At 42.1% G+C, this 27730-nt stretch overlaps 1 protein-coding gene across 3 annotated transcripts; it reads left to right on the top strand.

The window, feature by feature from the left end:
- The first annotated feature begins 1370 nt into the window (after positions 1-1370).
- On the top strand, positions 1371-27057 carry ncln (nicalin). Of its 3 annotated transcripts, none has more exons than XM_080723273.1 (15): positions 1371-1686; positions 3214-3404; positions 5350-5494; positions 8039-8133; positions 11777-11857; positions 12682-12785; positions 15595-15683; positions 17850-17989; positions 18560-18786; positions 19829-19916; positions 20063-20101; positions 20494-20657; positions 21473-21526; positions 22350-22428; positions 24375-27057. In XM_080723273.1, the coding sequence occupies exons 1-15, from the start codon at positions 1509-1511 to the stop codon at positions 24435-24437; spliced, it is 1737 nt and encodes a 578-aa protein (XP_080579399.1). In that variant the 5' UTR covers positions 1371-1508; the 3' UTR covers positions 24438-27057. The 3 variants fall into 3 exon arrangements, with proteins under 3 accessions (XP_080579399.1, XP_080579401.1, XP_080579400.1); XM_080723275.1 differs by having other exon boundaries at positions 18560-18738; XM_080723274.1 differs by having other exon boundaries at positions 5353-5494.
- The last annotated feature ends 673 nt before the right edge of the window (positions 27058-27730 follow it).

Consider the following 27730-nt stretch of genomic DNA (forward strand, 5'->3'; position numbering starts at 1 on the left):
ATCCCCATTGATTCCGGATGAGGACCCAAATGCATTCAGGTCCCCATTCGGAATCAATAGGGGTAATTTTATTGAAATCAATTTATTGTCTTAGGAATGCGACAACAAACAAAAGATATTATTGAACTCAAGTCTCCATGGTGTGAGTAATCAATAGAAAAAAAGTCATTTTGGGGGAGAACCACTCCTTTAAGCCTCCATGGCATGAGTAATCAATAGAAAAAAAGTCATTTTGGGGGCAAACTACTCCTTTAAGTCCTTTAACCCTATTTCATACATTGTCTATTAAAAAAATAGCAAGCTCACAGCACGTCACTGACACTTTGTGCCACGCTGCGAGCCTGCACATCTGCTATTTTTGAACATTTTCGAAAAATCTTGAAAGTGTTTGAATAATTTAGCATTTTTAACACAAATCTTCTCTTCTGGTAGCCTGGCTCCCAGTCTACTCTTCTGAGGGTCTCTGGCACAAAACATTTTCAGATGGGGGTCCGCAGCCAGGATATATATCAATTTGGGGGTCCTTGGCTGTGTGAGATGTCAGATGTGTAATACATACCTTTCTTACCTTCTCCACGGTGTGGTGGTATTATCTGGTCTACAGCGCCATCTGCTGTTGGAAATGCACTGCCAGAATGCCAGTACATAGAAGTCCCAGCTAGCTCCTGAAGGACCACACACATAGGAGATAATTCCATTGTATTAATTCAGTTTTTAATATTTTAAAGGGGTCATCATTTAACCAAACGAAAGAAAATGAAAGGAAATTAAACAAAGCCCTTCACTGAGTTTACATTACATGCGCGTGTCCCAAACACTTCAATACTACATATCGATAAATAAGCCCGCATTGGCGATCTGTTGCAAGCTGAGGTAACCAAGTCATCTGCCTGATCAAAAGCCGTTTGTCAGTTGGTGCCATAGCCGCGACCTGGCGTTTGCCAACGGGTCTGAGGCCCTAAACTAGATGCATCTAGCTTAAGACCCACATTTAGAGTGAACATTTTAACTCAAATTTGGTTCTGGCCCGTTCTGGTGCCGGTTCCCTGGAACAAAATATTTTGAGATGGGGGTCCGCGACTAAATACATATCATTTTGGGGGTCCCCCTTGACATGAGAAAGTTTGAGAATCACTGATATAGCAACATAAGTTTTTTCAGAAAACTGTTAGGCTTTAGACTCAGTGGTTCTCAAACTTTGTCATGTCAAGGACCCCCAAAATGATGTGTATTTGGCCGCGGACCCCCATCCCAAACTATTTTGTTCCAGCCCCAGAAGCAAATATTCTTGCCTTAAGCTAGATGCAGAATAGATACAAGCAGCTCAGACCCGTTGGGAAACGCCAGGCAGTGTTGTTGCGTGTGGTTTCTTTGGTTTCGGGCTGCTGCTAGCGACAGTAGCTAACCATCCTGCTGTCACTTCCTTCCTTCCTGGTTGTAATATAGAACATCTTACACAAAAAACACGTTTCCTATAGGGTTTGTCGCGCCGTTAAACAACCGCCAACATGTTCGAGGAGGCGAGCGAGATGTTCGACAACATGTTCAAGTCGTCCTTTCCGCTCACGTTCATAGTGTTCATCCCAGCGGTGCTGATCCTGGTGTCGGCGCCGCTCCCTGTCGAAGCCGCACATGAGTTCACCGTGTACCGCATGCAGCAGTACGACCTGCAGGGGCAAGCCTACGGTGAGTGGCTGTCGCTAGCCGAAAGAATAGCAGCTCTAGACGCTCACAGTGCATCGCTATGCGGCGTCATACAACATGCCTGCCATTGCTATTCACCATGGCATGTTGTAGTATAGCTGTCCCAATGACAGCTAGCTAGCTGTTTTAGCTTGGCTAGCCAATGCTTTCTGTCCTACTACTGTAGTAGCAGTCATGTTCCTCATTGATAGCTCTGGTCCAGTGTTTCTCAAATGTCAAGGTCCCCCCTTAACTCTGACAGTGTACAAATGGAACCAAATGAACCCGTCAGGGTGGGTTCCATTTGTACACTGTCAGAGTTACAGACTTGTATGGGTCCATTTTAGACCCTCCTAAAGCAACCCACAGAGTCCCTGGAAACAGTTGAGAACCACTGTCCTAGTGCAGGGTCTTCAACGTTTTCAGGCCAAGGACCCCTTAGTTGAAACTAGAGAGATGAAGCAGGGACCCCCACAACCTTTTATTAGATTCCATATACAGTAGTTTCATTGTGTGACAGCACAATCGTCAGTGTGTTTTGGATTATTTAACCACTTGAACCGTCAATACTTACTAAACTTGACCTTTCACTCTGTACTTGGACTGCTCTTTTCCCCCTCTACACCAATCCTTTGCCAAAAATAGCAAGCAGATCTAATAGCGAATCGATCTAATGGCAAATCTTGTAGAGCTGCTATTTTTGTCTAAAGTTCTCAGAATATGGATGCTAGGGTTCAATGGTTAATATAAAAAAGGAGAAAAAAATAGTTTCCTATTACACAAAGATTTGGAGGACCCCCTGTAGTAACTCTGAGGACCCCCTGTTAAAGACCCTTGTCCTAGTGCTATGGACCAGAGCTACCTCTTTGCATTGACAGAACCAAACCATTCACCTTTTAATCAATCTCATTCCTGACTAATCCCTTATTGATAACAGTGTGTGAGATTTATTTCTGGTCAGCGGTGGTAGCACTAGCAACTAGCAACACTAAACTCATAAATCTCTTCTCAGTGGGTTATTGGATCTCATTTATGAACGAGAATGAAGGGCATCTAATAGCATTTTGTATAGCATTCAAACCCCAACCCTGCCCTTACTTGATGCCATGCATTATGCTTGGCATTTATCATTGGAGTTCAGTCCAATCTGAACATAAGTAGATGGTCTCTTTAATGTATATGGGCTGACTGGTCTCTCAAAATGCTATTAGTTGACTTGGTAAATGGTGCATTTATATAGCGCCTTTATTCAAGGTGCTTTTACAGAGATTGCGCATTACATGCGCATTACATTCACCCATTCACACACACAATCATACACACCAATGGCAGAGGGAACCATGCAAGGCACCAACCTGCTCACCGGGAGCAACTAGAGGTTCAGAGTCTTGCTCAAGGACTCTTCGACACTATTCTGGGGGAGCCCGGGATCGAACTGGGAACCCTCCGTGTTCTTAGACGGCAACTCTACCGCTTAAGACATTATGTTTGCAAATAGATCTATTTAATATTTCTGATGTCTGTCTCTAGGAACCAGGAATGCCATACTGAACACAGAGGCCCGTTCTGTGGAGGCAGAGGTGCTAAGTCGCCGCTGTGTGATCATGCGGCTGGCAGACTTCTCCTATGACAAGTACCAGAAAGCCCTGCGCCAGTCAGCGGGCGCTGTGGTCATCATCCTGCCCAAGAACATGTCTGCTATGCCTCAGGACATAGTGCAGGTAATCGCCTCCTAAATGACCCTCTAGCATACCAAAGTATAGTCCTAGTACGCTGCAGAGAATATGACTTGAAGTTATATTGAGTTACCACCCACAGAACAACCACTACTCACACATTGGGCCGCACTCAAATTACAGTTGGATTCATGACGCGCGCACCGGCCAATTTTGTTCTTAGCACATTGCGTACGTGACTAAACCATTACAATAAAATCACACCCAGTTTGAAGTGAGCGGCGCCTTTTTATGAGTTAATTTCATTAAGCTATATGAACTAGATACAAAAATGTCATGACATAGGGACGGACATACACACACAGCCAGACAGACGTGGGAGCGGTTAGCAGCACCGCTCAATAATAATAGCTTGAATTTATCTAGTGCCTTTCATGAACCCAAGGACGCTTTACATACAACAATGAACAAACAAACAACTATTTGCCATAAGCCTGAGAGAATAGGAGTCTTTTCAAGGCAGGCTTAAAAGAGTCCAGTGTTGGAGCATGGTGAAGTGAACTGCTACACTTCCCCAAAGGTTCGCTTGCTTGTTTGGGTCTGTGGACCGCAGGTTCCGTGACAGAGTAGGTTTTTGGAGGAGGCCTGAGAGGTACCGTCGAGCCAGGGTGTTGAGACATTTGTAGGTGAGAAGGAGTTTGTAGCAGATGCGGAAATGAACAGGAAGCCAGCGGTTCACGGGGTGGGGGTGATGTGCTGCCAAGGCTGTGTGTAGGTGAGAGCTCAACTGATGCCACATTTTGTATGTGCATTATGTGAGTGCCTGCAGAGGCACGAGCTCTTGTGTGCAACCAAACCCTTGCGCTTTGTGTTTTCAAGCGCAAAATACGAGCTTGAGGGGTTGTCTTAATTGCAAGCGCAAAGTCTGTGGGGAAGATAGCGATACACCACACCGCATTTTAAGATCAACCACACTTCCATGTTCATGGTCAGCTCACAGCGCTGTTTAAATACAACATTTTGAGCGCAAAGCAGTTGCGTGTGGGGAAGATGATACGACGCAAAAAAAAGTTACGCATAGCGCCTGGAATTATGGAAGAAATGTGACTGGTACATTTAACTAGCTTACCATTCTTTGTAAAAATGTTTTATAATGCAGGAGTTCTCTCCTGCGCTGTCAAAAACATGCTTTGAGCTTTTCTCTACTTTCGCACAGTGATTTATGTACAAACTCTAATTAAGCCACGGATGCTATCTCTCATCAGCTGTGCCCCACTCAAAACAAGAACAGGCAAAACCAGACTTGTAGGGTTCCAAGAGGCAAAGTGATTTTTTTTTAATGTTTTCATTCCTTTTTATTGGTGTCACTATCCCTTACGTTTGCCAAGTACAAACAATTCAAAGGAAATTGTTTCAGAGTCACAATGGACTCATTGATACTAGCACAACATGATGCAAAGGAACCGAAAGACCCATTTGTCTAATATTTGTCTTATACTAATCTTGTATGATTAAATGGTGCACTACCATTCATGTCATACATCTTTAATGATTGAAAAGGATTTGCTGTGATTAGGGATGGGACGATAAGCGATATGATCGTTTATCGTGATAAAAAACACTCACGGTAATCGTATCTTGGAGATTTGTCTGGGATCAATTCACCTTTTATTTGCCGAGCTGCATATCCGGTACCACTTAAACCCTCTATAATTGGTAAAAGGTACTTATAATATATATATACTTGATAGTCTTTTTTTTTTTTCACTCTATCAAATGTCTTTGTGAGCTTGTAGATCTGCTATTTTTTGGCAAATGTTCCGCCCCAGGATAATGGATGTTGGGTATATTTAGATTTTCGCGATAATATCATCACGATTTCTTGGGTCACAATAATCGTGATATGAAATGTTCATATTGTCCCATCCCTATCTGGGATAATCATTGTGTATTAGTTGTCATACTACCCTCCTGTGTTGTTCCTCCACAGCAGTTCATGGAGCTGGAGCCAGAGATGTTGTCCACAGAGACCATCGTCCCGGTCTACTTTGCCATGGAGGACGATGAGCTGCTGTCCATCTACAGCCAGACCCTGACCTCCTCCTCCTCCCAGGACTCGTCCTCTGCAGCCGAGGGTAAGGAAGGACACATGGACCTTTATTTAAAAGTTTAAAACCCATTAAGACCTGAGCCTAGGGCTGTCACGATTTTGAAATTTTACATGACGATTAATTGTCACTGAAATAATTGCCATCAACGATTTAATTGAGTTTTTGTCGTTGACAATTACATTTCCGTTTGGCTTGTAGGCTTTGACTTTGCACATGCTAGATATGAAACCTAATTATAGAAAGAAATGACTGACACTGGTTCGTTGTGTGTTTTGTTGCTTTTATTTTATTGTTATTTTAATTCTTGTATGGTTGTCTTTGTCCGTCTTTATTTGAAGGTGATGATTGTATTTGTATTTTGTTGTATCTGTATATTTTGTAAACATTTTCTATTGTAGATATGCCTGTAAACTGAAAATTGCAATAAACAGATATAAAAAAAAAAAGAAATAACTGACAAATTAGACAACTTTATGCTTAAAAAATAACATTGATAGTGGAAATAGCCGATCTACAAGCTCACAACGCGTCGCGATGTAGATCTGCTATTTCCACTATTTTTGAACATTTACCCATACAGTATATGGAGACCCCTGCATGATAATCAACAATGTTATGTCAAAACATGCCCATATATGGGCATTACCAAATATGGGCATTCCCAGATATGTCCTTAACTCACTGAACGCCATAAACGTCTTATACGTCTTTGGACCTCGGTGCCATAAACGTCTTTTACGTCTTTTTAATTAATCAAAAGTTTTATCATTTTTTCATAATTGTAATTTCAAAAAAATCGCTCTAGAAGTTGGCCATATGCCTCCGTGACCTGAGCGATACGGCCGATTTGACTGTAGCACCAGTGTAACACAGTCCGGCGGAAAATCGGTATAGCCGAAGATTGGTTCCGGCCGTTTAAATGTTATCTAAAACGTTCGTTTATACACTTTCCCGTGCATCCCTGACGAACTATAAGTACTCAAAAAACGCAGAAAATTCTCAGGATTCCAGCGGTGCCATCCATTCTTCTCTACCTATCCTTGATCGCGATCGCCAGGGTTCCGAAGTGTGTTAGCATGCTAGCTAAAAGGCCTGGCCAAAATGTAAACAACAGGCCCAAACCAAAAAAAAGATGGACGTCTTCTTCCTTCTTCTGTTAGTTGATCAGATAGTAGGAGACCACCCTCTGGTGGTTTTCAAATGGTATTGCACTCCAGATTGCACATAGGGCCCATCACAGCACACACATATGATGATGATCAAGACATCTTACACATGTTCTATTGAAGCCCAAATCTAATGATAGGATATATATATATAAATATACATGTTTTCCTTTGTAAGAGGGGTAGTGTGGCTTTCGATAGAAGCATAGATTTATATATGTAATTTAAGTACAAAATATGATTTTGGCCCCCATAAAAAGGCAAAATTAAGCAAAATGGCTGGCACCAGTTTTGTAGATTTTGAATAAAGGGTGGCATTCACTGAGTTAATATTGATGACATTGGGACGGGGATCTCCATATATGGGCATAAATGTATGTTAATTAGTAAAGCCAAGCAGGGCCTTGGCAACCGATGACAGAATCCATATGTGGGTAAACATCACAGATGTTGTACACCGATATTGTTGCATTGGAGACAGCGGTCTCAACAGTACAGTAATGGCATCCTACCAAATACACCAGTCATTCTGTGGGGTTCTGTGGGAACTTTTTTGTCTACTCTGCATAAAGCATAGAGCCGCTAGCGCTCTGTGGGTGGCGACGAGAAGTGAAACCATTTTCACATATTTATGTGGCGTGTACTCGTTTCCTCCTGGGTCTCGGCAGCGGAGGGGGGGGGGGTGGGGGGCAAGGACGCGCGCGGAACTACCTCTCACGTGAGCGGACCATTTTAAATAACTCCCAAAACCCCTCCTATTACAGATGGCACCTTGGCGTTAACATTAGCTCGTCGATCCCTGCACCTCAGGATCGAATCCCACTCATTGCACTTTTTATTCATCGGCCGTTTGGTGAGAACAGACTACAACGGTAGCTAGTTAGGCAGAAAACAATCTGAGTTCCCAGAGGTAATTTTTTCCGCCACTAGGCAGAAAACAGTTACGTCTCTGGCGGGCTTGAGCAATACGAGGCTGCGCCAAGCGAGCCGTCAGGCAAGCCAGTCGCCGTGCAGAACGTTTTGAAGGCTGCTAGAGCCGACTCGGTGCCGTTCAAGTTACAGTATGTACCGATAGGCACAGAATCACAAATGATCCCCGAGCGTTATTTTCCACCACGGCTGTCGTCCAGGCTGTGAAGCGTGACTAGGGGTGAAGCAGTTCCGCGTGCGTCACAGACGGGGCGAAGCGTAACACAGAAGATACTGAGAGTGAGACACGGGTGGAAGAAAAGGGTTGTGTTTATGTGTACATACACTTATTATTACAGTATATAGAGGACAGTATATTTGTGAGGATTACAGTAAGAAGAAGCACTAGGGCACTGGCAAATGATAACGTAATTTACTTCCACATAACATGTAAAGATGTTTTAAGATGAATTTGTTCTGCCTTTTTTTCTAGTGCTGATTCATACGGCCACAGCCAACGGCTTTCAGATGGTGACCAGCGGAGCTCAGAGCAAAGCTGTCAGTGACTGGGCCATTACCAGCCTGGAGGTGAGAATCCCACATCCTCCGGAGCATGCAATCTGAAATTAATCTAAATGCCATAACCTTGAGAAAACATTATTTTACTGGACTAAAGTACTCACAGGGTGCCAAGTATTTTGCCAAATATTTTAGAGAGAATAAAATCAAACAGAACTACTGAGGTGTCTGCTGAAAATGTGTGTGTTGACCTAAGCAGGGTGTTAAACCCAGGGGGAATAAATGGGTTTTAGTCATACTGCGGGGGATTATAGGAGACAGACAGAGGATTTCCTCTGAGGCCTGGGGGGCACAGGCGGTTACTCTTGACTGTAGAACCAGAACATTGCCTAGTAAAGGTTTTTAATGGTCTACATGGTCCCATAAGTTTAGGCTTAAGTCTCAAATACCTGGAAAGCGCCTGAGTCGCGTTAGATTTTAACCACTTTAACCATTATTCTATGCTTTAACTATTGAAAAATAGCAGATATGCAAGCTCACAGCGCTGTGAGCTTGTAGATCTGCTATTTTTTTTTTATCGTGAAAATGTGGGCAAGTCTTTGAATATCTTTGACCCGACTTCTAAATCCTTCTTCTAAATCAGTGGTTCTCAAACATTTTTATGTCAAGGACCTCCAAAATTACAGGTCTTTTGCCGCGGACCCCCATCTCAAAATATGTTGTTCCAGGGACCACCCAGAAGCAAATATTTGAGTTACAAATGTTCGCTTTTAAATAGATATATTCAAAGACTTGCGAAAAAAAATCTTGATTTAAAAAAAATAGCGACGAGTGCCGCGCTGCGAGCTTGTATATCTGCTATTTTTCAATAGTTAAAGCATTCAATAATTCTTGGCCTAAATGGCTTAAGTCACCGCAGTAAGCTCTCTATTCTTCTCGACTTCATTTACTGCTTGGTCTCATGCGCCACATGCTTGACTTAGAACAGAGGGCACGGTAATTGAATTAAAATTGAATGTCTGGTGAACCCTAACTAAATTAATTCTGTTACGAGTTTTCTAATCAATCCAAAGTCTAATTTCTTAACTGTATTGCATGGATATGTAAATGAACCACCAAGAACAAGTAGTGCACGAAGGCAAGGCGTATGGAATATTTTCCAAACATAGATACATATATTTGTGTGTACAAATGCTTAATAGAAACCGTAATGCGTTTTTGTGTCTTCAAAGACTGCATCTTAGTCCTGTCCCGAGACCTTAATGAAAGCTATATACTATTACTGGTGCCTTTTTTTTGTGCATAAAGCAAAGTGCACCATCTAGTGTTGTAGTGCAGTAACGGCACGCTCTTTACTGAGCATTTACTTTACCCAGGGATACCAATTCAAGCTACTAGAATTTCGGGCCCCCTTCGGGGGCCCTCAAATCTAGAGCTCGGGCCCCCTCCGGGGGCCCTCGCCGTATACCAGCAATCAAATTGATTTGTCCATATATGGAGATCTCTGTCGACCGCTATTTTTTGCCACAGAGATTTAAACAAATGTATATATATACACACTGTATATATATATATATGCAATGTAATCCATGCAGACGAATACAGGTCCAGTGGACAGGTAACCAATGTTGTTGCCATCAATGTTAAATAGGCATTTGTTTCCAAAGTGTGAAGTTGTTTGAAGTAACAATGTGTTGTAAGGGGTGTGTCTAATACAATTAATATCAAATATCTAAATCTGAATCAAGCAACTGACAAACTGTCTTAAAGGGGTGAAATGTATATGTATTTCCCTGTATTTATGAAGGAAATGTACAAATGAAATGTGATTTAAAATCAAAAGGAAATACATCTAAATACATCTGTATGGTCCTCCTTTGGGGGTCCTACTTTTAAAGTAAAAAACTGTTAAAAACAGTTCTACACAGCGGCAGAACCGTTTAGGCTTAATATAATAGGGTTTATATAAAGTATGATGTCTTAATCTTACATTGGGAGAAAGTTCTTTCACAGTCACTCAAATCTTTCCTACACATTTTTTTTTTTTTTACCGATGGGGGGAGGATGGAGGGAGGATGGGAGGGAGGAGGGGGGTTGGAGAGAACAGTATAGGCCTACACCACGTCATCGCCTCACCAATACTTTATTAACGTCTGTTTATATTATATGCAGTGAACGCAATCATTGTCACCAGATTCTATAGGTCAACATTTGCGGTGTAACAGCCCAGTACGTTCGCACGCACACGCACGCACGCACACACACACACACACACACACACACACACACACACACACACACACACACACACAAACACAGCTTGACATCGACAAAGAGAGACAGGGAGAGAGAGAGAGACGGCAGGGATATCTTTTACTTTTTAGCATGGTGCAGTCCTATTCCGCGAAAAACTTCACTCTGGTACCAAATGGACTCGTACCATACGCGCTGTGTGTGCACGCACGCGTGCGTGTGCAACAGCATATAAACCTTGCGTCTGTCTGACATGTTTCCTTTTCACGGCTTTGAGTCAACACACCAAAACATTGCTTCATGAAAGTGGATCCAACGGCAGCTGTGACTGTAGAAAACAACACTTCTTCCAATCCTTATTGCTGGCGATCATTGTCCATTGATCATTGTGAAGAAGGCTGGAGTACTTTTACTTGTTGAATTGGCGACTTTTTCTTTGATCATTGTGAAGAAGGCTGGGCTGGAGTACTTTTACTTGTTACTTTTGTTGGTCTGTGTTCGGGGACGTACCTGAACGCATGTGTTCCTCATGTTTTGACACCAACAATGAAGATATTGTTCTAGATATTGTACTGCTCATAGAGAGGTCTGCTGTGTTAACGCTTAGCTGCTCCATCCCCTCCCCTCATTTCTCTCTCTCTTCTCTCTGTCGCGTCCCTCCACGGCACGCTGTTAGCAGCTCCCCTCTCCCCTCCTCTCTCTCTCTTTCTCTCGCTCGCTCGCGTCCGTTGCTGCACGCTGTTAGCTAGCTGCTCCCCCCTCCCCTCATCTCTCTCTCTCTCTCTCTCTCTCTGTCTCTCTCTCTCGGTCCCTGTAACCTGATACTTTGCTGACGAAAATTGCGTGGCAGTACCTCTGGGGAAAGATTTGCATACTAAACCCACACATTACTTTTCTACAAAGTGTGCATCGTGCAAATACAATAGCTTCAGGAGAAGCTGCTAGGAACATTGGGGTAAAAATGCACGATTTTTGTGCAAAAGGTGGAGTCTTTAGATGCAGTGTAAATGTGATTCTATCGCGCAGGATGCTTAAAAATAATTGAAGAGGTTCGCTGTCTATTATGGTCGTGGGATAGAATCAACCTTCTCTGCTGTAGGGTCTTCATTATTACGCATTATTACTTTAACCATTATTTTATGCTTTAACTATTGAGAAATAGCAGATATACAAGCTCACAGCGCGGCACCGATTGCCGCGCTGCGAGCTTGTAGAGCTGCAATTTTTGAAAAATCCTGAAAATGTATGCTAGTCTTTGAATATTTTGACCCGATTCTAGAAATGTCTTCTAAATCCTCCTTCTAAATCAGTACTTCTCAAACCTTTTCATGTCAAGGACCCTCAAAATTACATGTCTTTGCCTGCGGACCCCCCCCCCCCCCCCATCTCAAAATATGTTGTTCCAGGGACCCCCCAGTAACAAATATTTAACTTACAAATGTTCCCTTTCTTCTCTCAGGGTCGTCTGGCTGGGGTTGGTGGGGAGGACCTGCCCACCATTGTCCTGGTGGCTCACTATGACTCCTTTGGTGTGGCTCCGGTACGTCTTTTGGCTTTGGAAACGTCTCGTCTAGGAATATTCTAACTGAAGAGATACTTAACTAGCCCACTAGTTGGAGGAGTTTGTCAAATGGTCCCTTTCAGGGTTGTTTTCCCAACTAATGTTTATTTGAAGATGAAAAGTTATAAATATTTGAGTAACTTGTACAGACAAAAATATATATTTAGTTGGTATACAAATAGTGGTCTTTTTAATTTACGTGAGACTACAATGATGTTTATTATGACATTTCAGGAAAGCCTTCACCCCAAATAAAAAAAGAAAATCCCAGTTGAACAAGATCTTGTAGACCTGATGTAGCCTGAGAGAGTTGGTTAAACCAGAATGTTGTCCCAATTTTAATTTATACATAATTTACCATTATGTCTCACAATATCCCATAGCTCTGGTCCATAGCGTTAGAAGGAGTTAGAAGGATACGCCTTTTGGCCAGAAAAGAAGAAAATATTTCATCGAAATCTTTTGCTACTCCACACAGCAGACAGCACCCCTACAGATCTTGTCAATAGAAATGTCCATTGACCAGATTTTCACCTTCAGTTGAAATATTTTCTTTTCTGGCCAAAAAGTGTATTTTAGACTTGAGGTGGGGTGCTCAGTGTGTTCCCACTAAGTTTTGGTGAGTAGCGAAACTGTATTTTTTTATTTTTTACAACAGACGAGAGCTGCGGTCACACCAGATCATTACTGACATGGCGTTAAGGAGAACTCCTTCTAATGCTATGGACCAGAGCTAAATATCCCATTACTTTGTGGTGGAGGCATGAGATTGCAATATGAATGCATTATGTTGTCCTCTCCAGTGGCTTTCCTATGGAGCAGACTCTAATGGCAGTGGAGTGTCCATGTTGCTGGAGCTGGCTCGTCTCTTCTCTAGACTATACACGTATAAGAGAACACATGCTGGGTGAGTAGTAAACAAGGATTGATTTATTTGTGGTGACTAATCATGGTCGAGAAAGACTTTTATTTCTGCTGTACACCCACATCTCTGCCCATTAGCCTGCAATCATCCCTCTCTTTTTCCCCCTCTACACTGTATGGAAAAAAAGGAGGGGTCAGACCGTCAGTATGGATCCCTTGGAGACTATTGAAGTATTAAGGTTTAAGTTGTTAAGATGCCAAACATCATCGCTAGTCTATTGTTGCTGTCGGATGGAAACCTTGAATGTCCAAAACTGTTACATTTCAGATAATGAATGTAAATAAATAAATACATCTCTGTGATCCAATTATCTGTTATTAACACGCTCTTGTGAATCCTCTTTCATTGGTTCCATATTTATAAAACAGACAGACTTAAAGGAGCTATAGTCAACTTTTTAAAATATTTTATAAAAAAATAAGCTTCATATATGTGTTTCTATTCAAAAATGACCACAAAAAGCGTAAAATAATGATGATAAAATCATTTTGGCCATTGTCAGACCGACACTTTGTTTACATTCTAGTCTATAGACTAGGATGTAAACAAAGTGTCGGCCCTACAATGAAAAAGTTGACTATAGCTCCTTTAACTACTTTCACGTTTATTAAGAAAAATGGCAAATCTACAAGCTCATAACGTGCACTTGCAAGTTGCAATGTGATGCATTGTTGTAAGCTTGTAGATATGCAATTTTTGCTATTTTTGTGTGACACAGTAGTATGATGAAGTAGTAGGGCATTACTTAACAAAAAACCTCAGCTGAAATATGTAGATAAGGTTTCTACCCTGTCGGCTATGTTCTCCATAACTATGATCACTGTACACCAGAGCCCTCTGCTGGATGTGATGTGGAATGCCACTTTAGATTCACTTGAACTCGGCAGTTGTGCACACATCAATCTGTTCATTGAAGCTTGAAAATATTTCTAAAAAGAAGAGAATATGCCAATTCTGGGTAGGGCTGTCACAATTATTACATAATCGTCTAATCGTGATTATTTGACATTATCGCAATTATTTTGTCATAATCGTGAATGTTGAAAAATTTCAGAAATAGTGGAAATAGCAGATCTACAAGCTCACAACGCGTCGCATTGCGACGCGTTGTGAGCTTGTAGATCGGCTATTTCCACTATCAATGTTATTTTTTAAGTAGTAAGTTGTCAAATATGTCAGTAATGTATTTGTATATTTAGGTTATGTGTCATATCTACCATATGCAACTTCAAAGCCTAAAAGCCAAACAGAAATGTAATTATCAACGACAAATACGCAATTAAATCGTTAATCGCCAATTATTTGAGTGACAATTAATCGTCATGTAAAATGTCATATCGTGACAGCCCTAATTCTGGGGGTTCTATCTACACACACACACACTGCAAAGATGAAGTCTATCTATGCTACCCTGTAGTCGTTATGGACAGCATCCAAACCCTTTCACGGAGCTTCATTAACCATGCATTGCACTCTGCTGACAGGAACTGCATTGACTTCCACTTACAGTGGTCAATAATGTGGGACAGATGCTTTTTTGTTTACATTGTAACCTACTTAGCTGGATGGAAACAGTTCTTTTAACTATTGCAAGTGGCAGCTGAAAGAGTTGTACAGATGACTCGTGTGTGTGACCTAGCATGCCCTGTATGGCTTTTGGTTTGAGATCCACATGCTTAATGATTAAAAGTAGGGATGGGACGATAAGCGATATTATCGTTTATCGTGATAAATAACATTCACGATAATCGTATCGTGGAGATTTAATTTATCATGATGGCTTCCTCCGTCATGCACTTGGATCAATTCACCTTTTATTTGCCGAGCTGCATATCCGGTACCATTTAAACCCTCTATAATTGGTAAAAGGTACTTATAATATACTTACTTGATACAGTCTTTTTTTCACTCTCTATCAGATGTTGCCAAAAAATAGCGGCAAATGTTCCGCCCCCAGGATAATGGATTGTTTTTTCTTTTGACACAATAATCGTGATGTGAAATGTTCATATCGTTCCATCCCTAATTAAGAGTTGACTCAAATGATCATGAACGATTTACGTTTCTCTTTTTGCCCTGCAAATTGCCTGGTATCCCTGGACTTGACGCAGTATTATGTAATATCCATAATATTATTTTTTGAACCCCTCAATGATGAGTCTGACTGCCATGTTGAATGTGTCACCCTGTACACATGGTGCTTCTATCACTCATCAAATCCTTCTGAAGGTGATCCTAGCGATATCGTTGGCCACTGTTGTCGTTCTAGTTCTAGTTGTGATGTGATGAGGAGTCCACCATCCACTTGAGTGAGAATACTTTTTAAAAGGATACATTTATAGTGATCATCCTTGGTGTGGATGATCCTTTACTCTAGATCAGTGGTTCTCAACCTTTTCAGGCCGCGATCTCCAAAATAATCATATTTTAACTGGGGACCACCCACCCTGACGAGCACTAAGAGTTGAGGCATTACATTTTGCATAATACGGTTCTATTGTGAAAATAGCCGATCTACATGCCGTTGTGAACATGTAGATTGGCTATTTTCACATTTTCTGCCTCTAATATTTGACGATTTGGCCAATGTTTAATTTGTCATTTTAGAGGTATTGTTTACTGTTGAGAGAGAAAACAATGCTGCACATCAAGTTAATCATCTGGGGACCCCCCCCTGGTGATCCCGACCCACAGGTTGAGAACCACTGCTCTACATGTGTCTCATAATGTGTCCATGTGTGTTCCAGTAGATGTGTCTCACTGTCTCATAATGTGTCTCTGTGTGTTCCAGGTTCAACCTGCTGTTCTTTGTGTCCGGAGGAGGGAAGTTCAACTACCAGGGCACCAAGCGCTGGTTGGAGGACAACCTGGACCACACAGGTACTGCTGCTGCTTGTCAGCTGCACACATTTAGACCGGGAACGTATTATTATATTACGCATTCTTTCATTACGCATTATTTCATTACGCATTATTTCATTCTTTAACTATTAAAAAATAGTAGATATACAAGCATCAGTGCCGCTGCGAGCTTGTAGATCTGCTATTTTAGAAAAATTGTGGAAATTTGAGCAAGGTCTTTGAATATTTTGATCCGATTCTATTCTACTGTATAAGTGTCTTCTAAATCCTTCTAACCTATGTTTCTATGTCAGTGGTGCTCAAACCTTTTTCATGTGAAGGACCCCCAAAATGATATGTATTTGGCCACAGACCCCCATCTCAATATATTTCGTTCCAGGGACCCCCAGGAGCAAAATTTTAGATACAAATGTTACATATACATATACATATATTCAAAGATTTGCACACATTTTCACAACTTTTCAAAGTTGTGAAAGATCTACAAGAGCTTGTTTGGCGTATAAAATAATTCCAGGCCTAAATGGGTTAACATTTTAACCACTTAAACACTTTAACTGCCAAAAATGTCTTATTTTTTAGCAATGGCGTCAGTTACCAAAAACGGCTTTTACGCCTTTTTGTATTCTTATTTGTGATTATGAAACAATCCAAAAACGGTTTGCCGTCTCGCGGCCCAGTGGTGCCCAGTTTGTTATACTTCTGGATTAGGCCGGTAACCCGGAACCGTCCGGAGCGAGCCGTTTCTCTATAGTCTGTTTCTTAAGGCATGTTTTCACTACAGTTCCGGAATTTTTCCTGCAAAATAATTAGCATAATAATTTTCAACCTGCCGGGAGTTTTGTTTTTTGGGTGTTTTCACATGAGCAAAAATGCAGGCATTGCCATAAAATACATTGTTTTCACTAAAACCATTGTCACGGTATAAGTCCGTGTTGCCAGACTTTGCGAGAGAAATAAGCAACCAGGTGTACGAAAATAAGCCCAAAAAGTGATATTATCGAGGCCACAAGAGCACTTTAAAACTAAACGCATCGCCGCATCAGCTACTTGAAAAGTGATCTAGAAGCTTACAACAAATAAAACGCAACCAGAAACGATCAAATTATATATAAGCAACTTTACGGAAATCAAGCCCATAGTCGCTTATAAGTAGCAGGCATGGCAACACGCCATACAGTCTCACTGCTTGTTGAGCAGCCGTAACGGGTGCTTTGAGTCTTCGCTTCTGTCTTTCTTTTTCTCTCTCACCCGGCCTGAACGGTTCCTGAACCCTTCAAATGGATTTAACAAGTTACAAGACATATTCTTCATGCAAAAACACATAAGGTTCAGAAAGGATCGCTGCATGATGCAACGTGTTGCACTTGTGGGCTTGTAGATTATTAGCTGTGTTTTTTTTTTTCTTCACGCGGCACCATAAACGATGGATGACCAGAGAAAGAAAGAGACTTCTGCTGTGTTTGTCAATGCGATTCTAGCCTAAATAATTAATCTCCTATACAAGGTGAAGCTGTAGACCTACTTTATTTCTATATATTCCTTTACATTCAGGTCGTTTTCAATCCCAGATACAATGTTTTAAACTGTTAACTGGCTCCTTTCATGCACCTGGTTGTAAAAAAAACGGCAAATTCGCGGCATGCGTTTTCACTGGAGGGAAATGTGTATTGTCACGGTACTTTCAGCGAAAATTACTAGGTATTTTCACGTCACGTTTGGGGCACCAAAACTTCCGGCACACAAAATAGGTGGCCGTTTTCACATGGCGTGAATTTCAAAATTGCCGTAATTTTGGAAAAAACTTCCAGAAGTTTTGCTCTATGAAAACGGGGCTTTATATTACTGTTTGCTTACATTGTAAACACTGCTGCGGCTAAATGGAGAACCGCAGCCTGGATTTACATGCATTCGCGAACGGTGTGCACACGCGTTGTGCAAGATCTGTGCAGGATGGACACGCACATGGCCACGTTTAAAGGTAAAAATACCGTTCAAATGGTTGCAAACTTGATTGGCATAACCGGTGTTAAATCCCGGCCTCATTGAGCTCTATATTCACGCAGGGCTCAGCTGGTCTTCTATATAGAACACACACAATGCCTCTTCTCTGCTTTTCACGCTTCATGCATTTTTTTCCCTATTTGCTCCCATCATCATTGTGTCTTTTATCTCCTGCTCCAGACTCCAGCCTGCTGCAGGACAACGTGGCGTTTGTGTTGTGCCTGGACACTCTGGGGAACGACGATTCTCTGCACCTCCATGTGTCCAAACCTCCCAAGGAGGGAACCCCTCAGTATGCCCTGCTCAAGGAGCTGGAGACGGTAAGAACCAGGAGACATGATGCTGTGTGTCAATGGGGGACGATCGTATCTATAATCTGCCATGCTTGACCCATTTAGGTGTGGAATTATTTTATACTTCAGATATACAAGCTCACAGCGCGGCACTGAGTGCCGTGCTTAAAAGTCGTGTGCAAATCTTTGAATATATGTATTTTTTAAGCGGACATTTGCAACTCAAATTTTGCCTCTGGGGCGTCCCTGGAACTAAATATTTTGAGATGGGGCTCTGTGACCAAATACATCATTTTGGGGGTCCTTGACATGAAAGAGTTTGAGCACCACTGACATAGAAACATCAAAAACCTTCGAAGGATTTAGAAGACGCTTCGGGTCAAAATATTCAAAGAATTTTAATGATTTTTCAAAAATAGCAAATCTACAAGCTCGCAGTGCACTCGGTGCCACGCTGTGAGCTTGTATATCTGCTATTTTTCAATAATGACAGCATAAAATAATGCGTTCCCGTTCCAAATGGATTAACATGATTTGGTGTAATGACTTCACAGAGGTAAACTTCCTCCTTCTATACATGTGATTGCTTTCTCCCAGGTGGTGGACAGCCACTACCCGGAGGTGAAGTTCTCCATGGTCCACAAGAAGATCAACCTGGCCGACGACACGCTGGCCTGGGAGCACGAGCGCTTCGGCATCCGCCGCCTGCCGGCCTTCACCCTGTCCCACCTGCCCTCGCACCGCCTGGCCCAGCGCTCCAGCATCATGGACGTGCGGTCAGTGTCCCTCTCCTCTCGCCACGGAGCGGGAGAGCCCCCTGCTGGGTGGGTTCATTACTGCGAGTCTAAGGACCGCCAAAAAAAAAAGAAAAACGACTAAAAAAAACAACAACACGTGTCCATCATACTAGTCACCATTGGGAGAGTGTTTTCTGCTGGTGTTTCAGTCCGAGTGTATCAAAGGGTGCGTTCGGAAATGCGCACTGGGTGTGTGCTCAGTGTAGTGAGTGCCTAAACCTAACCCTAATCCTAACCCTAACCACAGTAAAACTATGCCTAACCCTAACCTTAACCTCAGTAAAACTATGCCTAAACCTAACCCTAACTCCTACCCCTAACCCTAACCACACCCGGTGCGCATTTCCGAACGCACCCATTGATACGCTTGGACTGAAACACCAGCAGAAAACACTCTCCCAGTCACCCATTTCCATCTTGTTGTTCGTTGTCGTCGTGGATTGTTGTAATTGGTCGTTAAGTGTGTCCGACCTTAATGGCCACCCCACCTATCCCAAACCCTTGTCTTGTTGTCGCCACCATCCAAATCAATCCCTTTTGTACACTTGGAACCAGCTGCTGTCATAGCTGTCTGTCTGTGAGTGTATTAGAGCAGTGGTTCTCAAAGTGGATTTCAAGGACTCTCTAGGTTTCTTTATGGGGGTCTAAATTGACCCTTAAAAGTCTGTAACTTTAACAGTATACAAATGGAACCAAATGGACCTGTTCGGGTCCATTTGGTTCCATTTGTACACTGTCAAAGTTAAGGGGAGACCTTCAACTTTCAAAGTCTGTATTAGAGAACCATGTATCTGTTTTGTGTGACATGGAAGCCTGGCTGTTCAGTGTTGTTTGTTTCCCTGGCAGGCTTTGTGTGTGTGTTTGAGGCTGTCAATTTCACCGAGTTGTTTGCAGGTTGTGACTCTCTGTCTGTACCTTTCCAGGTTATTTAAATATGGGAGCTCGGTAATCATTCTCCCCTCCCCGGCTTCTGACCGTGGCTGGCTTTCTGACTGCCTTCTCTTCTGTTCAGTTGTGTTTGTCCACAGGTCTAACGGTATGTGTGGCCTTATGGTCTTTGTGTTTGCAGGCCTCATGTTGACTTGAAGAAGCTGAGCAGGAACACAAAAGTGGTGGCAGAAGCCCTGGCTAGAGTCATCTACAACCTCACTGAGAAGGTACAACCTCTCTTTCTCTCGCTCTCTCTCTGTGAAATAAAAGTAATTCCAGTTCCTTGACTTTCTGTTACATCTGTAATGAATTCCTAAGTTCTTCCTATACCTAGTCTGTGTGAATTACTCTTGTGTTCTGCCTGTCTGCACAGGGTGCCCCAGGGGATCTGCAGATCTTCACTGAACAAATGGTGAGCTCCTAAACTCAATCAAACTTTTCCTTCAGGCACGTCTGCAAAGTCTGCCGGTGTTGTTGAGATTTGTTGCTATAGTTGAGGCATAGTTTTCTGTTAATGATGACCCACTCACACATGGCTAGTACTGGAAATTCTCTCTTCCGATGTGGACTATTAACCCATTCCCTGCTAGGCCCGATAGTCCCGAGAATATGCTAATGTCCTTCCCTGCCAGGCCCGATAGTCCCGAGAATTTCCCGTTTTTGAAAAACAGTTAAAATATGATTATTTTTGGGGGCGACCTGAAAAAGTTGAGAATCACTGTTCTAATGTACCTCATGCTAATTTGTGACTGTTCTCATTTGTTTGTCTGTGTCTTTATTTCTTGTGTCTGATGATGGCTGTAGCAAGTACAAGAGGAACACCTATCATCAGTGGTGGACTGGCTGACGGCCCAGCCCAGAGCCGCCCAACTGGTGGACAAGGACAGCAGCGTGGTGTCCACTCTAGAGTACCACCTAGGACGCTACCTCAAGGACGTTAAGAGGCACTATGTCAAAGCTGACAAAAGGTAAAGTTGGGTGAACAGGTTTTTTTTTGTCAGTGGCCAAAACCTACATACCTACGTTGTACCCTTTTAAAATGTGAACATAATAGTTGCTAAATATCTGGTTACAGGTTTGACATTGTGACATTGCAAGTCGTCATTTCTTCACAGAGATTTTTATAACATGGACAAGAGAAACAAGTTCGTGGTCGTCTATCTCAGTGTTTCTCAACCTTTTCAGGCCGCGACCCCCAAATTACTCATATTTGAACTGGGGAGCCCCGCCCTGACGAGCACTACTTGAAGTTGGAAGAGTTGAGGCATTACATTTTGTTTAAAACGTCCGATTGTGAAAATAGCCGATCTACATGCTCACAACGCTGTGTTATGAGCATTTAGATCGGCTATTTTCACAATTTCTGCCTCTAATATTTGACTATTTGGCCAATGTTTAATTTTTCATTTTAGAGGTATTAAAAAAGGTGGTGGGGGGGGGGGCAGACCTCCATTCAGAAACACCCCCACTGAGGTTAGGGTTAAGGTAAGGTTCAGGTGACACCTCCATTTAGATTAATGGAAGTCAATCTTCTGGAGATGTGTAACCCATCTGGGGACCCCGCAAAATAATTTGGGGACCCCCAGGTTGAGAACCACTGGTCTACCTGATAGGCTATGGTAGCAATAATGATGCATCAACCCCAATCACTCCCAAATGAATGCTGAGATGCTAGAGCCCAGAAATGCATTAAAAATAATTCCAGATGGTTGTCCAGAGACGCAGTAATGCAGTGGTGTGTTTTAGACTGCTCTGACGGCTGCTTCCGTTCTCTCCTCCTCAGGGACCCAGAGTTTGTCTTCTACGACCAGCTCAAACAGACTATGAATGCTTATAGGTAAGAGACCAGCTCAAACGGACTATGAATGCTTATAGGTAAGAGACCAGCTCAAACAGACTATGAATGCTTATAGGTAGCTCAAACAGACTATGAATGCTTATAGGTAAGAGACCAGCTCAAACAGACTATGAATGCTTATAGGTAAGAGACCAGCTCAAACGGACTATGAATGCTTATAGGTAAGAGACCAGCTCAAACGGACTATGAATGCTTATAGGTAAGAGACCAGCTCAAACAGACTATGAATGCTTATAGGTAGCTCAAACAGACTATGAATGCTTATAGGTAAGAGACCAGCTCAAACAGACTATGAATGCTTATAGGTAAGAGACCAGCTCAAACAGACTATGAATGCTTATAGGTAAGAGACCAGCTCAAACAGACTATGAATGCTTATAGGTAAGAGACCTGCTCAAACAGACTATGAATGCCATAGGTAAGAGACCAGCTCAAACAGACTATGAATGCTTATAGGTAAGAGAGCAGCTCAAACAGACTATGAATGCTTATAGGTAAGAGACCAGCTCAAACAGACTATGAATGCTTATAGGTAAGGGATAATTGGCTGCGTTTCGTTGGCTGTTCCAAAGCTGCTACTTTTCAGGATTCAAATCCAAAAGTAGCAAAAGAAAATAGCAGATCTACAAGCCCACAGTGTAGTTTTGCTTGTAGATCGGCTATTTTTATCTACTTTTGTGACGCTATTATGACAAAGTTAATTGGCATTAATGTACAAAAATCTTCTGAGAGATATCGCTCCTCTGAGCTTTAGTTTGTTTTACCTGAGGTGTTTTTTCTTGTTTTGGTTATCTCACATCAGAGTGAAGCCTGCCATCTTTGACCTCCTGCTGGCTGTCTGTATCGCAGCCTACTTAGGAGTGATGTATGTGGCCATTCAGGTGGGTCAAGTACAAGTGTTCCTTTTTCATCTTCTCTGTAATGTCACAGGTTTCATCATCATCTATATATACGTATATAGCACAACCTGGAGTGTAATACTGCTATCCTATATTAAAGTGGTTTTTCATATCAAGGTCCATTATTGAGGTGGGGGCTAGGCGCCTGGGCTGCCTAGCGGTCCTGGTGCATACCACATAGGCTCTGATGCCTGACAGCGTGTCGCGGATTCGAATCCCGATCCTGACGACCTTTGCTGCATGTCACTCCCCGGCTGCGTCCGAAATCAGCCCCTGTTTTGAATTAGTGTCCAAATGTATAGTGGGCATTGTTGTACCCTAATATAGTGGTTAGGGTTACTCAAATATCCCACGATGCATCTGGATTTGTAGGTTACAGTCGATGGTCACTATTCGAGCGCAGCTACCCCACAATGCACCGCGGCCGCTGTCTCGCGCTTTGAGCACACGCACATTGCAGGCACTTTTCTGGGCAGGAGGCGACGCAGCTAACCACCAGTTGCTGAGCAAACGCAACGGAGTAGCAGAACCACCGGCTAAAGAAAACAACACGTGCAAATGTCCACAGCCTTGTCACCAGAGAATAAAGTATGAAAAAAGCTCAAAAGTTGGCTATGAAGAGAATATACAAAAATAGACGCTGGTGGCTTTTGTTTTTCGATCTCTCTTTTCTTCCTAACCTTCCACAGCCTCGAGCGCGTCTCGGGGCTAAGGATGTCGAGACAAATGAAATATAAATATGCCTTAACTGTATTTGTGTAGTGTGTATATTTTATTAATTTGCAACTAATCTCATTGTTTCACAACAGCGCATGGCAGTATAGGCTATGAATGAGTTGCGGTACGAATATTTATTTATTAATAATCATGAGAATAACATTTGCGAGAATAATAATAATTTTATCACAGACATAGGTGTACATGTCTGCATGTGAGACAAATGAATTGTGGCACAAACATATTCATTCATTCATCCATGAATTCATAAAATAAAACATTCTATTTATATAACATCGTTTTATTGAATTGCGATAAATAAAAACATCATAATTATATAGTCCTATTTCTCATAATACAGTAACACTGCTTCAGTGTTGGTATGTTATTTACAATCCACATTCATTGGGGAGTTAATTATTTATTGCTCCAAAAGCCAGCACTCTGAGCTTTGGCGTTTTAACTGTGTGACAGCGATGACGCAATTGGATGGCGACCCGAGTAGTGTCCGAAATGTGCTGATGAGTTCACTACTATAGTCCAGTGTTTCTCAACCTTTTTTTCTGCATGGGCACACTTTTCATGTCCCAAGAATCCATGGGCACACCAACATAATACGGGGGTGTAAATATCGTCACTGTCGGGAAGAAACCTTGCATCTCCCCAAGTTTCAAATTTGTACGTTTCTTCGCAAAGTAAAGCCCTGCTTCATCATACAAGGCTGTCGCACAACAGTAGTGAAAACAGCAGATCTACAAGCACACAACGCCTCGCACCGCGAGGCGTTGTGTGCTTGTAGATCGGATGTTTTCACTAGTTAAAATCATTTTTAAAATGATAAATACAATACTGGCTTTCAAGCAGTTTCTCAGCGGCACACCAAAGGTCCCCAGGCACAGTGGTTGAGAAACACTACTGTAGTCCACTACATCTGGATCCCCATATAGGGAGTAGGGGACGAGTTTCTGATTTGGGACACAGCCCATGTCTCTCTCCCTGTTTCCTGTCTACTATCGAAGGCAGAAAAGCCCCCCAAAAAATGTTAGGTAAAAAGAAAGCCCCAAAAATAAAATCTACAAGGGTCCATTTGGTTGCCAGCTCTCCCATCATTTAGCTGGGGACCACCTGGAACCCCCTCAAGGACCACTGGTTGAAAACCACTGCTATATTACAATTGGCTAATTGGTTATGTTGCCTCTTGTCTCTTCCAGAACTTTGGAGTCCTCTACAGTATTGTGCGCAGAATCACCCAGCCCAAAACAAAGACTCACTAAAAGCTCCAGCCATTTCCTCTTCTCATCCGGACTCCACCCCTTTTCTTCAAGTCATCAACAAACACTAGCCAATAAGAACACAACAAGGGCTGGACCAAGCAGCTCTATTTGTGAAGTTTTCCATACGACTATTATGCCCACCCCCCCACTGCGCGCCTCAACCCCCGAAGAAAACTGATGTCAGATCCTTTCTTGCTGCCAACTTTTAGTCATCCTTTGGTCTCGGTGGCCAAAAATAGTTGGGATTTGTTCCTACAGTATGTGTTCTGTCCCCATGAACAAACATTTCACCGGTCATCATCATTCATCACAAATCCAACCCCACAGCTGCCTGTTATTTTATTTATGTCCAGTCTAATCTGTGGATCATTGAGTAGAGGATGGTTCTAAGCCAGACCAGTGGTTCTCAAACTTAACTTTAATTTATATTTCGGTGTACAAATGAAACCAAGGTTCCATTTGTACACTCTCACAGACCTGTAAGGGTCCATATGGAAGCCTCTCAAGGAACCCGTAGGGGTCCCTGGACCCCCCACTTTGACAACCACTGGTCTAACCAAGCCCAGGTGGTAGATGTTTATTTTATTTTTTTGTCAGAGATTATTTGGTGTTCCATGTAGCTCAGTGGTTCTCAACCTGTGGGTCGGGACCAGATGATTAACTTAATGTGTAACATAGTTTTCTCAGTCAACAGTAAACAAACCAACATGAAGTTTAAGTGTATAGCACATTTATAAGTGACAATTTAAAGACTTTTTAATACTTCTGAAATGAAAAATTTAACATTGGCCAAATTGTCAAATATTAGAGGCAGAAATTGTGAAAATAGCCGATCTACATGCTCACGACGCCTCACGCAAGGTGTTGTGAGCATGTAGATCTGCTATTTTCGCAATAGAACCGTGATATACTAAATGTAATGCCTCAACTCTTAATGCTTGTCAGTTCAAATATGATTATTTTGGGGGTCGCGGCCTGAAAAGGTTGAGAACCACTGATGTAGCTAAAACCTACAGTATCCAAGGCTCTGGGATTTACACTGTTTAAAGCTGGTTGGGAGGGCCGACCCCATTACTGTACCCACTGATCACTCTGCCTCCCTCTCAAAGTGTTTATTCTGCCAAACTAGTGTGGAGGGGTCTTCAAAGGCAGCTAGGAGGAAGACTTGACTGTACAGGAATTACTCTGGAATGAATAAATATGTGTGTGTGTGTGTTTATATACATACGTTATCTATCTATCTCAGATTATATGGTATATTAGAGTTCTATTAGCCAGCCCGGTTGACTTAAAATGTTCTTCTCTAACTGAATAATTGTTTACGTGAAGGATGGCTTGTCTAAAATTAAATGTGAAATACAATACTGTATATGCCATTGCCTTTTTTAGTGAAATTAGCAAGACCTGAAACGAATGTCTTGCTGCTCTATCTGTGAATCCTCCTTGTACTCATTCGGGTACAACGATTAGAGTTTTAGAAACTAAAATAGGTTAAGGGAGGAAATGAACACTAGCTGCCATGAATGAATGCATTTGTGTAAATTGTGGTTGTGGTCACGAAGTTGGTCTACTTTATTACCCACTTTGACAGTAACAAACCATCTTTTGGAGAACCTGCATTATTACAATCTTGGTATGACTCATAAAAATTGAAGTTTGCAATTTACCAGCCAGTGACGCTCAAGACAAAAAGGCTCATTTCCTGCCCTACAAACGGATGTCACGTTGATCGTTTTGTCTGCCTTTTCTTTTTTTCAGTTGTCACTTTTATCTCTACTGTTGCCACGTGTGTGTGTGTGTGTGTGTGTGTGTGTGTGACATTTTGTCTAGTTTTTAATTGTAACCTTTTTTTGGAGGGTGAATTCACAGAAAGTTATCCATTTGAAATCCACTATCTGCAATCTTCACAGTAATCTTCTGGAACCAAAGGTGGTTGATTGACGCTCAAGTAAAACCAACTGCATGCAAGTGTGGTCAAAAGGTCACATTCCACAATTGGTCCTTGACCATATCTGTATGTGTGCAGCAACACATGACAGAGTGCCACATCAACACGTTACGGAATCAACTCTTATCAATAGACCTTCAGAAAGACAAGCGCTGTGATCAATGTGACCCTTGTTATTAGCAACTCGTCAAGTCTACGTTGCAGTATGCAGTCCAGTATATACCAGTGTTTCTCAAAGTGGATTCTAGGGCCTTTGTGGGGTTCTAAATTGACCCATACAAGTCTATAACTCTGATAGTGTACAAATGAAACCAAATGGACCCGTTCCATATTGTATACTGTCAGAGTTAAGGGGAGACCTTGAAATGTAAAAGTTTGAGAAACACTGGTATATACAATAAATCGCTACATCAGCCACGATGCACAATTGTGTTGGTTTTAAATAAAAATGTAAAACATACCATTATGGCACATTTCTTTGGTAGAATTCCCATTTTAATGGCGTGTAGTGTACCCTAGCATTCTGATTCTGGGCATGCCTCGAAGGCTGAACAACAACAAATAGACGTGAGCTTGTTCGATCAGCTCTTTTCAGTGAAGAGATTTGGTATAGGTGGAAGTATGGGCCCTTGGAGGTCAACAGATATATATATATATATCTCGTCGTTGTCGGGTGGAAACCTTGTATGTCCAAGACCGTTCGTTTTGCATTTATCATTTTAAAAATGATTTTAACTAGTGAAAACAGCCGATCTACAAGCACACAACGCCTCGCACCGCGAGGCGTTGTGTGCTTGTAGATCTGCTGTTTTCACTACTTTTGTGTCACAGCCTTGTATGATGAAGCAGGGCTTTACTTTGCGAAAGAACGTACAAATTTGAAACTTGGAGATACGAGGTTTCCACCCGACAACGACGATATATATAGGGGTTCAGGGCATCGGTGTTGATGGGAAAGGAGTGTGCCGGTACAGCATGCATACTGCAATGTGGCCTTGATCAAGTCTTTGCCCTGCCTTTGGCGAAGAGCGAGTGATGTTTGTTTTCTGGTGTGTGTTCCTTTATCGCAGCATGACTGATGTCCCCCTCTGAACAGTGGAAACTGAAAAGAATTGGTTAATTTAATTGTGGTAAATATCTATGAATATTAATTTATTTAAGCAGACGATGCTTGTCTAGTATGCACTGAATTGATTTGAAACTGTTCTTCTTTCTAGGACATTCGTTTGTCTGTCTTAGCATTTTTCTTTTCCCACCACATCATACATACGCAATCCTTGCATTGAAAATTACATCGGTCACTGAAAATAAAATGATTTGTTCAAAAGAAATCTGCATCACCCAT

Source organism: Nannobrachium achirus (assembly GCF_963921795.1).
Source record: "Nannobrachium achirus genome assembly, chromosome: 1".
In the NCBI taxonomy this organism is placed as follows: domain Eukaryota; kingdom Metazoa; phylum Chordata; class Actinopteri; order Myctophiformes; family Myctophidae; genus Nannobrachium; species Nannobrachium achirus.

Bases quoted from the DNA above. Each gene is read 5' to 3' on its own strand.
- ncln (XM_080723273.1), top strand. From the start codon at position 1,509: ATGTTCGAGGAGGCGAGCGAGATGTTCGACAACATGTTCAAGTCGTCC. The intron at 8,134-11,776 runs GTGAGAATCCCA...TTCTTCTCTCAG, and splicing joins GGGCCATTACCAGCCTGGAG to GGTCGTCTGGCTGGGGTTGG. The intron at 22,429-24,374 runs GTGGGTCAAGTA...TGTCTCTTCCAG, and splicing joins TGATGTATGTGGCCATTCAG to AACTTTGGAGTCCTCTACAG.